At 43.8% G+C, this 18,596-nt stretch overlaps 1 protein-coding gene across 1 annotated transcript in view; it reads right to left on the reverse strand.

Annotated features, from left to right (window-relative positions):
• TTLL11 (tubulin tyrosine ligase like 11) overlaps window positions 1-18,596 on the reverse strand; it is a 215,986-nt gene that overhangs the window by 108,215 nt on the left and 89,175 nt on the right. The window contains 2 exon segments of the mRNA XM_011361002.2: window positions 8,633-8,748; window positions 9,531-9,626. Of these exon segments, the coding sequence (XP_011359304.1) occupies window positions 8,633-8,748; window positions 9,531-9,626 (212 nt within the window).

Below are 18,596 nucleotides of genomic sequence, written 5' to 3' on the forward strand. Positions count from 1 at the left end.
GATCTTTCATTGCTTTTAATCTAGCAGATAATTAGAGGGAAATCAAACTCATCCTCACAGCCAAAGATTAACCCACCGCTGCTGGAAGACAGCCCCTCCCTCCCATTTACTTTACCACTTCCTGCTTCGCACCTTTTTTCCTTAAAAAAAAAAAAAAAAAAAGATGCCAGGTTGTATATATCGTTTGATTTATTTACATACATTCAGGTTGGACATTTCCCATAACGATACTCTCTTGGGAATAGGCACCATTCCCCCTTCCTCCAATTTAAGAACTTCTCATTGCTTTGTAGGTTTAAAAACATCCAACTGCAAACTCCCTTTTATGGATGAAGAAAGCAAAGTATGGAGAAAAGAGGAAACTGTACCATTTATGGCTGTAATGGCAGCGCCAGGATTCACTCCCAAGCACGTGACTCGAGGGCCCCTACTCTATCCCACTCTGTCCTCCCATCGGTACATTAAATATCTGAGTGAACCTCCAGCTCTGCCTCCTCGGGGGCTCTCGCCATCGTGAGACGACATTCAAAATTGCACACAGAGCTTTAAGTGCAAGATGCCGGGAATAAACTAAACATTCACCAATAAGGAGGCAGACTCTGGCCCGGCCACTGATGAAAATGATGTTTACAGAGTTGTTAATAAAAAAGGGGAAATTACTGTCACATAAAATGGAGAAAAATAAAAACAGCGTACAAAAATTATATAGCTAGCATGGCCTCACTCTAAAACCATATAGACAGAAAAAAATTTTACTGTTTTTTATGAACTAAAAAGTTAATATAGATTAACTCTGGCAGTCGAATTTGAGGGAAACTTTTATTTCATGCTACACACTTTTCAGCATCTTTCAATTTTTGGACAATAAGTACATGTGACTCTTATGCGAGGAAAAATGTAATAAGCAGCGTGTAGCAGAAAAGAGCATCTCTCCTCTCCACCCACAAAGCACCTGGCTGGAAGCACGGTCGGCAGTCCTGGCCTGCCATGCACTGCCCCCCAACTCTGCTAACCCTGTCCCAGCTTCCCGTCTCCATCCTTCCTCCCCCAAACCTACTTACGCTTTCTCACCAAACCAAGCCCAAGCCCAAGCCCACGCAAACGTAAACCCCAACCTCCTCCAAAAGACTGCCTGCTTACCACTCCAGGCCAGCTCTCAGGTTGAATCATATAAAATGCCATCCTTATAGCTCCAAGACCGGTCCCATATTGGGGATATCATATGGTCCGACCTCCTCCTTGGCTCCTTCTTCTGAACTTTCTGAATGTTCCCAGCCTGGGATGCACACTGGACATGAATGATTTTCTGTCTGTTACTTTTCTCTTTTGTCTCATGGGTGGATCTTGCACGATATGACTTACATTTTATTCATTCTGGTTTTGAAGGTTATTGAAAATGAAGTGGCCATCTACCTAGACACAGAGCTTCTTCCCAGGAGATAATCAATCACCCACAGGCATCTACTCGAGTTCAGTGCTTAGACAAAGAGATGAGTTTTTGCCCCAAAGTTTAAAGTGAAGGTGGGAACCCAAGCAGGTAAGGATGATGCTTACACACATCTCTCTGGTAGACTAAATGCTTTCACATCCATTCTCTCTCAAGGCAAGAGCTACACAGACCCGGCCTGAAATCTCCATCTGCTGCTTGTAAGTGATGTGTCTTGGACACGTCACTCCACCTCTCCAAGTCTCAGTGTCCTCATCTGTCAAACAGAGTAGCAACAGCGCCTGCTGCATTTGGCTGCTGTGAGGCCAAAACGGGAAGAAATGAAGTCGCCACTGTGCCATGCACGGTAAGCACTCAAGAAGCAGTTCCTTATGAAAGAGGCAGAAGTAGCCACTATTTTCCCTGCACCCCCACTTTTGTCCGATGAAGAAACCAAGCTCGACAAGGTATAGTGACTAAACCGAGACCGAGTAGAACAGGTACTGAAACCTTGGTCTCCTGAGCCCGGACCACACTGCCTCCTTCCAAAAAGCCAATGCTCCTGATTGGAAAGCACGCGAACACTTAGGGCTCATGGGAGCAATGCGTAAGGAAATTTCCAAATGCGTTTGCTGCCTCATCACTACCTGGAATGACTCCGGACGGGCCCACGCAGAATTCCGCGCTGCCACTTCCCCGTGATGATGATTGACTGGCCATATGCTTGTCTACTTTCCCATCTGCTCCCTGCACAGGCAAGAGGGAGAGGAGGGCCTGCCTGCCAGCGGGAGGGGTGGGGCAGAGGGGACAGAGGGAGGGATGCTCAGCTTCTATCTAACGGTCTCTGAAGTGACACTCGCATCAGCTCAGGAAATTCCACCTTCCCCATAAGTCTTGGAAATGGTTCCTGCTCAACAGACTTCATGCAAAAGAGTCTTTTTCTAGTTACTTCTGACTTAACGCTTAAACATTTTCAAATGGAAGAGAGTTGTCTGGTTTTATTTCTTGCACAGAACACGATGCACTTATCATTAGTCATTTCCTTTCCGTTCCTACTTAAAAATGCAAAAACTTTTCTAGTTTGCTGACTGCCATGTGAAATGTGAGACCTTGCGAGGCACACGGGGCACAGCGGAGCCACGACACCCCAACCTTGGGCAAATTGCTTCAGCTCCCTGCAGCCTCTGATGATAACATGAGTGCTGGGTTCGTAACTTTTTGAAAACATCATGAAATTTCTGGCCTTTTCTCCAGGAAAAACACACACATACACAAAAGTTTGTGTTGTTTCTGGGCTCACGGCCCCCCTAAAGCCTTCATGTACTCCAGATTGAAAACAAGCTCTGGTTTCCTTAGCCTGACATTCGAGGCATCGCCTCTGACCTCGGGGTCTCCACCCACCTTCCCAGTAGCTCCTCCCCTCTACTAACCCACTTCATGCACCTGCCTCTCCAGCTGACTTAAACTCCTTAAGTTTCTCCCAGCAGAGCCTTGTGTCTTTGTTTCCTCTTCGGGGATGTTTCAAATTCTATTCATCCTTTAAACCTCAGCTCAGGTGCCACCTCCTCCTTGTCATTTTTTTAACTCTTCAGGAAATCATCTTTGCCTACATTTTTCTCTCTTGGCAATGTGTCTTTATGTATGGGGCACTTTACACTTTCCATCTTATAGATATTTATGTGTGGGTCTTGCCTCCCTTACTGGCCTGTGAGCTAAGTCACTTCCGTGGTCTCCCAGGCACACAGTAGGTGCTCAATAAACTCTCTAAAAAAAAAATCAATGGAATGCAAACGAATATGCCAATGTTCATCTCTCTGTGACTCGGACTCCTGATTTACGTGAAATCTTCAAAAGTGCTTGGGGTCAGTGGGTGCTGGTCTTTGGGGTCTTGCCACAAAGGAATCCTTAGGAATCAACAAAACCAAAGAATTTCAATAAAATGTCAGCCATGCACACATGGACATGCCCTTCAGCAGGAGAGTTGAATGATTTCCAGAAGAATACTCTCTGGTGAGAAAGATGGTGTTCTACATCTATGAAGGCACATTTAATCTAGATAATTTAGGAACTTCTCTTCCCTAATGTTGAGGGGATTTCAGTAGCACGTACTGCCGATTTCAGGGGCAGGGGTCTGGGCTTGGAGGACCTCTGATTAATGTGTTTTCAATATTCCTCTCCAGGACCTGACAGAATTACACTCCTCAGATGAGAAGGATCTGAAATAAAACAATGGATGGAAGGACGTTTCTGGTGGAGGAAGCAAGCTCCCAGCCCTAGAACTGAGCCACCGAGAGATTCCTTGATCTCTGTTCTCTTAGAATGTTTTCCCTCTCCTAGATTCTGTGCTTGAAGTCAAGGTAAGAAGTGCAGCCTGAGCTCCCAGTGAAGCTGTCGGAGAACAAACCTCTCTGAATTACAGCGAAAACTGCCCTGGTAGGCTGACTCCTGCCTGTATACCAGACCTGGTTGTTATGGCAATAGGAGGTAAAGGAAGCTGAGAGAGGATGGTGAAATGTTGCTGTGGGCAAAGGGCTTCTGTGCCTTATATAAGGTATGTTCCAAATATACGCTTTTGAATAAGAGGCAAGCAGGCTACATGCCAGCTCTAGGGTACTGTGTGGCATATGACATCAAGACGATTCCCTCACAGTCCTCCAAGCCTGTCTCTGGCTTCGTTGTTATTATTCTGGGGGCCTAATGGGTTATGATTCCCAAGAAAGGAATCTACATTCAGGAAAAGGAGCAAAATAGTAGCAAAATGGTTTCCCCACGGGTAAACCAAGCTCCTCAAAATTAATCAATTGTTTTTAAAAATAATCAGGAAAGGCAATTTATTCACTTCTGCTTCTGATAGAATCTTTAAAGAAGATAGCATTAAGCTGCCCAAACATCTTGAGAAAAGGGAAACATTTCCGCTGATTTTCCTGATATTTTCCCCTTAGCTTTGATTTGAGGTAGAAGCTGGGGCCAGTGGCGCAACACGGCAAAGCAGAGAGAACACTGGGCTAGAAGTCAGGAGACACAGGGTCCAGTGTCTGCCCTGCCTCGAACCATCTTTGTGCTTTGGCGCAAGTTACTGACCTTCATCTTAGTTTCGTCTTAGATGATTCAGAGCTATTTTATACACAACTGAATTAGGCTGCCGCAGAAGGTAGTGACTTTTATGTCACCATCAGCATAACTTTAAAGCCTGACTGACCACTTGGTGACTCTAAGAACTAGCATTTGTCTAATGCTCTCAGATGTCATGAGGCTCTATCATATGTGTCATTTCATATGATGACCGCGACAATCCAGTCACAGAGATACCTTGATCCCTATTTCATAGACAAGATCAGAGAACAAAGCCACTAGGCCAAGCTCAAAGAACAATGATCAGAAATTGAGGACATCACCCCAGATCTGACTGGTGCCAAGGGTCCCCCTCAATCCTAATAGTCTGTGCTTCTATCAATAAAATGAGGGCATTGGATTAAACCAAGGGTTTTAAAAACTTTTTGTAGCGGAGAAGTTTCTTTCCCCTTAAATGAAATCTCTTATAAAATGCCAAAATATAAAACAGATCATTTCAGTTCCGTTCTGGTTGAAAAAAGAGATGGCTTCCATCCAAACAAATGACCACCAAGTGACAAATGGATAATAAATGTGGTATATCCATATAATGGAATATTATTTGGCCATAAAAATGGATTAAGTACTGGTCCATGCCACAGCATGGGTGAACATCAAAAACATTATGCTACGTGAAAGAAGCCACTCAAAAAAGACTACATATTGTATGAGTCTATTTATATGAAGTGTCCAGAATAGGTCAATTCAAAGACGGAAAGCAAGTTGATGCAGAGGGGCTTTGGGGAGTGACTGCTAGATACATATAGGGTTTCCTTCCGGGGAGACAAAACATTTGGAACTACACAGGGGTGATGGTTGCGCAACATTGCAGATGTACTAAATGCCACTGAACTGTACACTTTTAAGTAGCTAATTTTGTATTATGTGAATTTTACTTCCATTTAGCTCTGTGTATGGATATGTGATGGTTCCAGAGCCCTAATCCATTAGCCTTCCCCTTTCCATGTTCCTAAGTGCCACCAAAGAACGCTGGAATGAAAATCGATAGTCACTAGATATTACAAAATGTTATCATACATAGTTCCAAATAGTTCTCATATGATAGCTATTTTATTCTTTCAGGGGCCAAAGGTATTTTCTCCTAACCCAACAAATAAATATGCCCGGGCCAATGACATCTTGCTACTTTGAAACAGAATTTCCCATTGGCGACCAGCTTCACTGTCAATTCTAGTCCACAGTGATCTAGCAGCTTCAATTTTAGGATGTATCGTTGGTTTTAAATTCAAAATTCTACTTTAAGTATACCAGGAAAAATAATGGTAACTGAACGCTATTTTTTGTTTGTTTGTTTGTTTGTTTGTTTCACGTTTTAGTAGATGGTTTTATTGTTGAGTAGTAAACTAAGTATTTGTAAGTGCCTGCTATATATTAAAAGGTTTTCAAGTTGTTTCATTTAATGTCATTATCCCCATTTTACAGAAAAAGATACTGAGGCGCAAAATAGCTTCGCAATATCCCCAAGGTCAGGATTTGAATCTCAGTCTCTCCAGCTTAAGAAAAGACTTTTTCAACTATGCCAGATGGGTATCAGCAGAGTCACAAGTTCCTCTCTCCAAAGAAGGCATGAGGACTGATTTCAGTCCCACTACAAAACCGACCCCAGCCTACAGGCCCCTATCTACTTTTTTTTTTTTTTTCCCCCAGTCTGTGCAGGGAAAGTGAAGACCTACTTCAATGATCTGGCTGACAAACTCTACTCAAGAAGGAACTAATGAAGGACACTTCGGACCCTGTTGCTAAAGAGCTGAAGGGAAAGACTAGCATACCATTTGTTTTCAAAGGTTTAGGTCGGATCCTGTACAAATGCAAGAAACTCTCGCTTCTAAAGGTAACTTCCATCCTGTAAGTCTACGCGACACCATTTTCTGCAGTTGGAATGACACAGTCTCAGATTTGGACATGTATGATTCATCACTGAAACACTGCATTTTCTGTGGGCATAAATATGGTGCTTTTCCCAAGTTATTCTGAAACATTTCTACACAAAGGAGCTGAAAATAATTCAGGCTTTTTCTCTGTGTGATGAAGTTATCACAATGATAATAATAACCTGTTACATATAAATGCACTTTACAGATTATAAAGTGCTTTCATGGACAATTATTGCTGAGTTTAAAAACAAAGGTGACATTAAAAGAAAATACCAGTAATGACATTTTAGCTATTAACATATCCCCTTAATATTGTCAGTAAGAAAAGGGTGAGATGAAAGAGTTTTTTATGAGAATTGAAGTCAGGTTCTCAAAGTTCTAATTGTTCCTGGTTACCAATTAAAAAGAAAAGTCAACGTTTTTTAAATTAAAGATAAGGTGCTGCTACTTACAATTTAATATGTTGTAGATGCCTTTCCTATCTTTCCCAACGGTCCCGTGCCCCATTGCTATTAAATTTTAGATCTGCAGCTCATGTGGATTATACAGAATACCAGGAGTACATAAAGACAACAAGAATAAGAAGAAAAAAAGAGCTAATTATGTTTTGATGCCATTTAATGTGGAAATACAGTGAGATCCTTACATCTTTTTATGTTTTTGGTGGCAGACTTTAAGACGGCTCAAGCCACACAATGGCCTTTGGACTTGTTCCCACCAAAGGAATCAGAACGCTAATGTGTCAAGATCATCTTTAAAAAGCTGTACCACTGTGCTGTACGGGCATGAATAGCCACCAAAATCTCCCCAGAGATTAGTGTCTCAAAATCTAATCTCTATGGTGAGATCAATAACCATTAGGGAGTAGTAGATTTTTGAGGAATGAGTTGTATTGCAGTTAATCTGACCAAGCTGCATTAATCCACTGCTTTTTCCTCAGTGTTGACTAAAGCAAGCAGCTGCATGCGTATATAGGTGGACACTGTCTGGCTGCCATGGTGCTTGAGCTGCTCCAAGGATTTGCCAGACCTGAAACACCATCACTTTGAAGCTCTAATGGGTGGAAGCCACATCTGGCAGGATAGGCCCATATGAACCACCAGTGAATGTTCTCAGCCGAGTCTTGCCAGCAATGACAATCCGTGCCTCACAGGGGGAAGAGCACCCTAGAGGAGAACTCAGCAGAGCGGGTGCCATCCAGCCTGACTCAGAGTATGACTCCTTCAGAGTGACATTTCAGTGGTGCTCAACCTTGGCTGCACAGTAGCATCACCTAGGGAACCTAAAAATGGCCAGGCTTCCAGCCCAGTGAGTGAGGGGTCACAGTAGAGGAACCTGAAAAGCATCACCTCCTTAGGGAAGTCAGCGTCTCTCTCAGTCTTAAACCACAGCTGACAAGAGCTTTACTCGTCCGGGAGCATTTGGTTCATTCTGATTTGTCGGGGGTACGAGGAGTGCTATTTAACATATTTGTCTTTGATTTTTCAGCGTAAAACCAACGCAATGATATTTACTAAACCCTTACCTTGTGAGAGCTAGGAATTTGGTTTTTAAAAAAATACCCAAGTGAAATGTCATTCATCTTAGGGGTGATTCCATGGAGGGAGGGATGGGGGGCACACCCCAACCAACATCCCAGTATGACGTCCGCCGGGCGGGTGGTACCAAGGGGAATTAGAACTGTCGGAAATATTATATTCGAACCACCAGAAGTTCATTAAACTGGCTCTGCAAATGTTGAAACAAAAAGCTTATGCTGCAAGAGGGTAAATATCACAAAGAAAATGAAAGGGAGGCGATCCTTACCTCGTCCACGTGACCTGCGGCCCTCTCCTTCATTTTGTTTTAGTCTCTCCCTGTTTAAGGTTTCACAGAGGTGCACCCTGCGCCCACCAATGGGCGAGAGGAGACCCTGTCACTAGGGGAAAGTGGGTTTTTAGAAGAGACTTTCCAGATTCAGATAACAACCAGCTGGAAATTCATCAGCCGAACCCCAGATGTCAGGTTCATGTATAGGCTCCATCTCCTGATTGAGTCGCTATATTGAGAAGCTGATATTCGTAAATGAAAATATGATTTATGAGGTTGTTTAATATATAAATCTCACTCGTGATGTTAACACGTTCCAAGAACTTAACTTACCTGTGTAGGACATGGGCAGTGGAGTTGATAGAAATAAAGGATATAAAAAAATACTTACTGGCTCTCTCTTTTCTTCTTAAGTGGGTCCATGAGGCGCAGTGTGTCTCTGATGACGGCCACTTTCACTTCTTCATCAACAAGGCTGGGAACGTTTTCAAACACCCCTGGAGAAAGCTTGAATGGGTAAGAATTCCATGTTACGGAGGAGAGATTCAGGGATTCAGGGCCAAGTGACTATCAGTAACCAATCCTCCCGCTAGATTGGGTGGTTGTACTGTTAGACTTTGCTTACGTTAATCTAAAGGGGAGAATATTTTAAAGGCTCCCTCTATACTACCTTAAAAATGTCAGTTTGCTTTTACAAATCAAGAAATTACACAAAGAGGAAAAAATAGTACTGGCTTTCTGATGATCAAAATTATACATGCTCATTGTAGAAAATTTGGAAATAAAGAAAGGGGTTAAGAAATTTAAAAGAATCCACAAAATCCTCTTAAAACCCATTATTAGTATTTGGTGTATTTCCTTCCAGTCTTTTTTATGCATTTTTTTTCCAAGGGGGGAAAATATAACTACTGTTAAATGTACTATTTATCTTAGTGATTCAAGCATGTCGACATGGCTAAATCATATTCATAGAATTTCAATTAGTTCATCTCCTGAGGCTAACTAATTAGTTCATGTCAAAACTGATGGAAAGGCTCAGCTGCTTCTATATTTGCAGATCTTAAAAAATTGGAAGAAGAGCATGCTGGGAAATTACCATAGGTCAGATGGGTCTTATATTAATAGACTACGTTCAGAGCTCACCAAAACTGAAATTACTTAGACTTGAACAGAACTTTGCTGTGCAAATTTAGGGATGTCAAATCTTGTTTAGCCAAGTGAGTACCACGAGAGCAGAAACATTCAGTTGGATGGCAACAGATGCAATGAGACACACTCAAAAGACTTACTTCTTGCTCATGTTCGATTCTCATGCTGGGATTTGCATTAACTTCAAGTAGTACAGGCTTCAGATTTTTCATAAGAAGAATGTCAAAGCCTAAAATCTGGGCAGGATAAACATAATTCAGAATTACTCCCTCTAGCTACAATTTCTTTTTAGGAGCTGAGGATGGTATTAGGGTCAGGAAAGTGAAAATAAATTTAAATGTGGTCCCCGGCCTGGGCCTCGACCCTGGCCTCTCTTGTCCACAGCCCCTGTTCCTCTGGGCATACTCGTCAGGCCAAATGGACAGCAGAATGTGTTACAGGGGCCTCGATAATGGGATGAGTTTCCACAGTGCATTTCGGCACTACCGTATCATCTGAAGTGCTCTAAGATGATGACCTCTTTCTTCTTTAATAGGGTTTTATTATGTTAAGGATCGGTAGTAGCCCATCAATTTCTCCCTCTCCATGTGCCCTCCTCTCTTAAGTTGCTTCTTAGCTAGATCTCTGAAAACTCAAGGCTACCTTTCTTAACCTTGGGTGTACATCGGTGTCACATAAGGACCCCTTTCGAAACCACCACTCATCCCCCAACTCACATCTATGAGTCTGTCAGACTCTTTCAGAGTGGAACTCAGGCAAATGTATTGTGAATCACAAATCCCCCGGGGTGATTCTGATATACCCTATTAGCTACGGAGAAGGGAATATTTATTATGTACCTACTAGGCACCAATTATTCATAATCTCATTTAATCCTTGTGACAGTGCATTTGAAGTAGAGATTATGTTCTCCATTTTATACAGGCAGAAACTGAGTGTGAGAAAGGCCAATGGATCTCCCTAAGACCACCTAGCCAGGATGTGAGATCCAGCTAGTTCAAGCTGGATTCCACACCCAAGCAGGAGAGGCTACAAAATTTGTGGGACCCGGTGCAAAATGAAAATACAAAGCCCCTTGTTCAAAAAGCATTAACAATGTCATAATAGTGGTGACAGAGCATTAAACCAGGCACGGAGGCCTTTAGAATATAGGGCGCTGTGACTGTACAGACCACGTGCCCACGAAGCCGACTCACACCCAAAGCCAAATCCAACACCATTATTGAACGCCTGCTCTTGAATCCAGCAGGCTGTCTCAAGTGAGGCGTTCTCTTCTTCTGGGCTCACAAGCCCTCGGCCACCCGTGCGCCTCGTTCCCTCTGCCCGAGACAACCCCTCACCTAGATGATCCCTTCTCCTCCTCGAGATGGCAGGACCTAATTAGATTCTGACTCAGACGACTCTGAGGATGTCAGATTCTTGAGAAGACTCTCATTTTCTCTATAGGAGGTAATAAGGTAGAAAGTTTCTACCATAACTGATACAATCCTAAAGTTTCAAAAAATAAGGTGTAGAATAAAGAAAAGAAGATGTAGCTGTAGCCCCTCTGTGGTGGACTCGAGAAGAAAAGATGAGAGGAAATCCATTTCCTCATCTCTATAGAATGTGCGTTAGTTAAATGATAATTATTAAACCGTAGCTTCATCCTTATTAATGAAATCAGAGCCTAAATGGCCATTTGGGGGGATAATTCAAGACAAGGTTATTCTTCAAATAAGGGCAATAAGGATGAGAAATTGGGAAAAGTCATCTTCACTCTATTTTTCTTTCTCTGATCATGAAAAGAAAGGAATGGAAATTCAGTAGAAAATGTCACATGTATTATAGATCTGCTTAATAATATATGACACGTGGATATGAGTGATGAGGCCTTTAAGAGACTCTGGTGACATCATCAGTCTAACTTCAGACCTGGTCTGAGACACGTGATGCTGATGAGGCTACAGAGAATGGTGGGCTGCAGTGCCAACGTTTATCATTCTTAGTCATCAGTGCTTGCTTTTTGCTACATCCTATGATTTTGGACTTCTACCTGCTCAGCCTGGTAGAGTCCCCCACGTTCAGCTCACAGTAGTTTTGTGAAGGTAACACTACAGGAAAGCTTGAGAGGTGCGTGGAGAAACCTCATCAGCCACATCGACCTGCACCCACCAGCGGCATATTTTCCGGAACCTAAACTTTGTGCCTGTAGTTGACTATGTTGGATCTTGCACAGAGATGCTCTGGAGTCAGAAAGACTTGGACTGTGGTCCCAGCTCAGCCTCTCATACCGGCGAAACGACTCTAGGTTTGGTGCTCAGCCTCTGAGCTTCATTTCCCCATCTAAAAACGGGAGCTAACGAAGGCTACCTTGAAGGGCAGTTGATCATAGAAGCAAAAAGCACCTAGGATCGTGTTCATCATATAGGAGGTACTCAGTGTACGCTGGCTCCCTTCCCAGTTTCCTACTAATCTCACCAACAAGAAATGGCATTTGTGGCTTCGAAGTCCAGGGGAGCTCATTTCAAACCTTAGTTCTGCCTTTAACTTATATACCTACAGGCCAGTTACTAAGCAGCCCTAAGCCCCAGTTTCCTCATCTGTAAAATGGGAATAAGAATAGTCCTTACCTTAGTTCATTCATTCACAAAATATTTATTGAAATGTATCCTATCTCCTGGCACTATTCTAGCTTCTGGAAATACAGTGGTGAACTAGAGAAAGTCCCTGCCCTCATGGAGCTTACAATCTAGTAGAGGAGCCAGGATGAAATAAAGATAAAGTGATGGAAAACAGTTTGTACAGTACCAGAAACATAGTAGTTAATGAAGGCAGCTTGATCGTATTTTTTCACAAGTTTAAAGAAATACAAATATTTTTTTTTCAAAAGTTCAATAAAATATGTAGCACCAATGGGCCTCAATAAACAATCACAGGACTGGGAGGAGCTTAGAGTTGCCCTTGTCATAAAACCCAAGAATGACAGAGCTGGCAGAAAATCAGGAATTTACTTGGTTCAGTGTTTTTCAAAATGGGGTTCTTGTCTAGAAAAGCACTGGAGAGGCCAGATCAGATCAACTTTTACCTATTTTACATATTGGGGTTCCCAGGGGGAAAAGCTTTATATATTTTTTAAATGACTAGTCTAGTCTAACGCCCACTTTATGTAGACCAGAAACCTGCAACATAGAAAGAGGTAAACCTCTCTCCATTCTAGTGGCAGAGCAGGAATTGTCAAACAGAAAGAGAGAGAGAGAGAGAGAGAGAGAGAGAGAGAGAGACCTTTTCAATCATGTGACACTCTGCCCTCCTCCAAGTAATTCAATCAGCAATTATGTGTTGTGCGCCTCCTACTTGAGGGTACCCTGGGGATTCAAAGATATCTGTTCTTCATCCCTGATTTCTAGAAGCTTCCAAAACAAGCTGGGGAGAACAGGGCCATGAGCCATTAATTGTAAATTCACACAAAGGCTCCAAGCTACATTCCAACGAGCGGGGATCACCTCTTGAGTTCCAGAATTACACGACTATCTGTATCCACGGTATGCCCAACTGGGAGGTCCCAGGCTCCCCAGATTCAATACATCCAAGCTCACTGTCTGTGGCTGGCAGCCCCTAACATGGTCTCTATGGTCCTCCCCTCCTGGTGTCCATGCCCTTGTGCAATGCCCTCTGCCTAAGTGTCAGCTACACCTAGTGACTTCTTTCTAACAAACAGAATAGGGCAGAAATGATGGGATGTCACTTCTAATATTAGGTAATAAAAAGTCTGTGGCTTCCACCTTGGGATACATTCTCTTATTCTCTCCCTCGCTCATTCTGAGAGAAGCCAGCCTCCACGCTGTGAGCTGCCCGAAGGAGAGGCCCAGGTGGGGTGACAGTCAGGGGGACATGAGGCCTGCCAAGTCATGTGAGTGACCCTGGACCAGGATCTTTCCCCAGTCAAGCCTTGGAATGACTTCAGTTCTGGCCAACACATTCATTGTAGCCTTATGAAAGACTTCGAGCCAGAGGCAGGCAGCTAAGCCTAGATTCCTGATCCACAGAAACTGGGAGATAATAAATATTTGTTAGTTTAAGCTGCCAAGTTTGGAGATAATTTGTTATACAGCAAAAGATAATTAACAAGTCATCTTTCTCTAAAGGCGACTTTGCCTCCATTATTCCTTATCCACCCAATCACACAAGCCAGAACCTCCTCCTTCATCCTTTACATCTACCTGCACACCAACTCCTGTGCGCTCTACCTCCAAAGAACTTGCTAGATCTGGCCCCTCCTCAGCGCTCTAGTCTGGATCAGGTCTTCGCCATCTTGCACCGGGACTACTTTGACAGCTTCCGCATTCACCTCCTCGCTCTCAGCCGCACCCCTCATCTGGCACAGGGGGCTGCCACAGTATTTTTATAAAACACAGATGGAATATTAACACTCCTCTGCCGAAAATCCCCGTCTATGAAATGAAGCCCAAGTCCTACAGCATGTCCTACAAATTCCTCTCTGACCTGGCATCTGTCTCACACCCCACTTTTATTCCCTCCCACTCACGACTGTACCTCTCGGGTTCCGACTGTGCTGAACTATTATTAGTTCTAGGATGCTTTCTTCCTCTCTGCCTTTATATTATGTTGCCTGGAAGACAATTTTATTTACCAAATATTTAATGAGCACCTACTAAATACCTAGTACTGTTCTAGGCACTGGGGACAAACCAGTGTACAAGACAGAGGATGTTTTAACATCCTGCCTCCTGGAGCTTATATTTTAGAGGAGGGAGACCACATGCACGTTAATAATTGAAGCAAGGTAAGAACATAGAGTGTGATACAGTGCGGGGAAGGGAGGGGTTGGTGGTTTAGACGGGATGACCAGGGAAGGCTTTTCTAAGGAGGTGACATTTGTCACCCCATCGCCTTCTGGCTTGCACAATTTCCAATGAAAACTTTTTGGTTATTCTTTGTTCCTCTGAAAATAATGTGTTTTTTCTCTCTAGCTGCTTTTAAGATTTTCTTATCATCACTGGTTTTCCACAGTTTGATTAGGATAAGCTTTGATGTGTGCATGTGTGTATGTGTGTGTATCCTACTTTGAGTTTCTTAAGCTTCCTGAATTGTGGGTTTACAGCTTTTGTCAAATTTGGACAATTTTGGCCTTTCTTCATATTTTTTCCTATATCTCTTCTGCTCAAGGAACTCCAATTACACCTATGTTAGACCGCATTATATTGTACTATAGGTCATTGATAGTCTGTTCGTTTATTTTATTTTTCCTGTCATTTTCCTTTTTCTGTTTTACTTTGGATAGATTCTACTGCTAGGTCTTCAAGTTCACTGATTATTGCTTCTGCAGTGTAATCTGTTGTAATTCCATCCAGTGAAATTTTCATTTCAGGTATTGTATGTTTTCTTCTCTAGAAGTTCCATTTGATTCTTTTTGATAGCTTCCATTTCTCTCTTCATTAAGTTCATATTTTCTTTTAAAATTTTGCATACGGTTATATAGCTTAGTCTCTCCTCGCCCCCACCGCCTTTCAGCATTCTGCCAGTAGAATTCCAGCCACCTGCACATTCTCAAACTCTGATCTCCATCTCAACTCATCGAGGTCACAGGGATGTTTAGGTTTCACCTCCCAGTGCCCATGTTCCAGAAATTGCCCGACAGAAAGCCAAGGCAACCATAAGACTCACCTTCAGTATTTTCCTTCTCTTCCTCAGGGATCACAGTGCTGAGCTGTCTATTACTCAAAGTCTGAAAAACATTTATTTCATGGTTTTTGTCTGGTATTATAGTTGCTTGCAGAAGGAGGCTAAGTGCAATCTTGATTACTCCATCATGACCAGAAGCAAAAGTCTCAGGATGTGACATTTGAACAGGGACGGAATGAAGTGACCAAATAAGTCATTTGAAGACCTAAGTAAAAGCATTCCAGGCCGAGGGAACAGTAGCAAGAACAATGGCCACTTCTGAAGAACAGCAAGGAGCAAGCAAGAGGGAGAGTGGTATGAGATGAGGTCAGACAGAAAGACAATGGATAGATCATGTAGCATCTTGTAGGCCATGGTAAGGAGCCAGGATTTTAAGTGCAATGAGAAAGCCGCTAGAGAGTTTGAGCAAGGGAAGTAATTTGATCTGACATGTTTTAAAAGAGCCACTTTGGCTACAGTGAGAAAAATAGGCTATAAACAGCAAGAGTGGAAACAGGGCCATCAATTAGGAGGCTACTGCAGCGGCACAAATACCGCTGGTGGCTGCCTGGGCTGGGGGACAGCAGTGGAGATGGCTAGAAGTGGCTACATTTAGGATGTATTTTAAAGTCTCTTTTCAAGAAGTTGCTTATGGATTGGATGTAGGAAGGAGGAAAAAAATTTTTAAAAAAGGGTGACTCAGGTTTTTGGTATGACTGACTGAATGTTATTCACTTCCTGAAACAGGAAAGACGATGAAAGAATAGGTTTAGGAGGAAAATCGAGGATTTGACTTTGGACATGCCAAGTGGAAGACACCCACTAGAAATCCAAGAAGAAAGGTAAGTGGACAGTTGGTTATAACAGTCTGGAGCTCAAAGAGAGGTCGAGACTGGAAATACAAATTTAGGAGTCAATGACACACAGCTGATACTTAAAGCCGTGGGGCTCTACAGATGAGATCATTCAGGGCGTGAGGCAGGTAGCAGGAGAACTTTCCGAGAACTGAGTCCTGGAGGTGTCCGGCACTGCCGAGGCTACAGAGGGACTGAGAAGCAGCAGCCGGTGATGTAGGAGGGAAACCAGGAGAGTATGGCGTGTCTCTCACCTTTTTCTGCTTGCCAAATTCTTCGTGCCTTGAGCGTCATTTAAGCATCCCTTCCTCTGGAACGCCTTCCTCGACTGGGTTGGGCAAAGCTGGTTGCTCCCTTTTCTGTGCCCTCCTGACATCCTGCATACACCCTCTTACAGCATTCATTACCAGGAATTATCATTCCTATGTGTTGGTCTTCCCCGCTCAACTGTGCATCTCTTAGGAACAGGGACTGTGTCTTATCCATAACCACACGCCCCACAGTTAGCTCAGGGTTCATCTCAGCGGGTGCCCAGGGAATGCGTTAGAGTCCAAAGGAAGAAAATAGCCTAAATATCAGAAGTGGTCCAAGTTATGTTCAAGAGACAAGAATTAGCTCCGTTTGGCAGGCCCACAGGCCTCAGGGCGGGTGCAGGGAGGCTGGAGCCGGGTTGGGAGGCAACCAATGCCAGGCTGAGGACCCGGCATTCCATTATGTTTAAAATGTGACGATTTCATAGTTTCCTATAACTTCAAGGTATTTCCTCATAGACAAGTTTGAGAACTGTTGTTACGAATAACAAACCATATAACAGTAATAATGAAAACAAACCTAACATTTATTAAGTGATCACTCTGTGCTCAGTACCGTGTCAAATGTTCTATATGGTTTTCTCTCATTTGATCTTGAAACAAAAATCTGTGATGTAGATACAAATATCATCTCTATTTGCAGATAAGGAAAATGAAGTATAGAGCGGTTAACTTGCCAAGCTCACCAGCTAGAGCTGCTGGAAGGAGGAGCTGGAGTTAGTTCAAACCCAGGGCATCTGAGAATGAAACCCAAGCCTCGCGTGACCACTGGGCTGCTTATCTGCCTCCATCCTATGGGTGTCTGGGGCTGAATGGGGAGGAGGAAGTTAAAGAACAATGAAGAAAGAGGAGAAGCATCTTAACGAGTTAGGGAAGGTATCTCTTCCAGACATTTGGGGAAAGCGTCGTGGTCAAGGAGAAAATTAGACATGGAACTAGGGGAAGACAGACCAAGCAATGGAACTGGAATGAATGTTATTTAAAGCTGAGCTGGGAACCTTTCCTCTGTATGTGCATTTCTGCCACATGAATCATCTACACCCAGACGGACCTCACTGTCTAAGCCAAGGTCACACTGCTGCCCTCAAGAAGACCGACATGAGGATATGTTGTTGGGGGCTGCCTAGGCAATGACAGGGAGAAAGGCCAAAATGGCAGGGTAGCCACGTTCCTAGGCAAGAGATTACAGGAAACCTGCCCACAGCCTGGGCCTTGCCAGCAGTTGCCATGGGCCATCACAGTTTCCCAAGTAGTTATTGCGGCTATAATGGGAAAGGGGTCATGGTCACGTGTTTGCGATAAGTGTAATTTTGTTGTCTAGGGTTTATGTCCTGGAATGCTGGCATCTGGGCCAGGCCCAGGCTACAAGCAAAAAGGGGCTTCATAGCAAAGAAATAATCTATTACATATGCGCAGAATATTACAGTTTGCAAAGCCCTTCATAAACTTTATCTCATGTGAGTTCAAGAACCCTGTGGGATGGGCGAAGAAACTGAGGCACAGAAATTAAGTGCCTTGTGCGAGATTACATAGCAAGTCAATGGCAGAACAATACACTGTCCCTATATCTTTTGGTTCCAAGTTAGTTCAGATGCTTGAGACGCACGCTAACAAGTGCTTTATTTAACAAGTGACAAGAACAAAGAAAGCAGGAGGGGCCTCCAAGGAGAAAAGGATAATATTTTCTCAGTCATTGTGAATCTGAAATGTATGGTGAAACACATTTCAAACATCGAACACCTCCTACCTTGTCAAAGCGTTTTCGCCTACATTACTTCGCAAGGCTCCTCAGAAGGCAGAAAAAGAAACGGAGGCTCAGGGTGGTGATGAAACTTGCCCGAGGTCACACAGCGCTGCAGGAAGAGACCCCTGCACTTACTTCTAGCGCCGTGCTCCTCCCCTGACCCCAGGCCTGGAAGCATTTAGTGCAGTCAGGCAATGGAAATGGTCACAGGACTGTGGTTCCATTCGCTAGGCATGATCTGTCCAAACCAGAGGCTGCCTCCCTGTCTGCCCTCCAGGCCCCCACAGCTTGGCTGGGTTCCACCCCGATGACTGCCCCAGGCAGCCTGTCTATAACCAGACAACCGCCCTGGCCCTCCGCCCCGCACCCTCTTTGTGCCAGGGCGCCGTGGCTGGGCCATGCACGCCAGGCCTACATGATACCCCTGGAATAGCTGTCACTGTCAAACAGATGTGACCACACAGTCCCCTGGAATGACCCCTGGATGCCCCCACACTGCAGTTGTCTCCTTCACCCTAAGCTTTCGCTGTCTCAGGCCAGGGCCTGTCTTCTCTGGTCCTACTTCTGGGTTCTGCTCACTTCCCCCTTCTAATGCCTTAAGCTGCACACCTGGTGGCTGAGCTGGACATCCTGCCC

Source organism: Pteropus vampyrus, unplaced genomic scaffold (genome assembly GCF_000151845.1).
Source record: "Pteropus vampyrus isolate Shadow unplaced genomic scaffold, Pvam_2.0 Scaffold61, whole genome shotgun sequence".
NCBI classification, from domain to species: domain Eukaryota; kingdom Metazoa; phylum Chordata; class Mammalia; order Chiroptera; family Pteropodidae; genus Pteropus; species Pteropus vampyrus.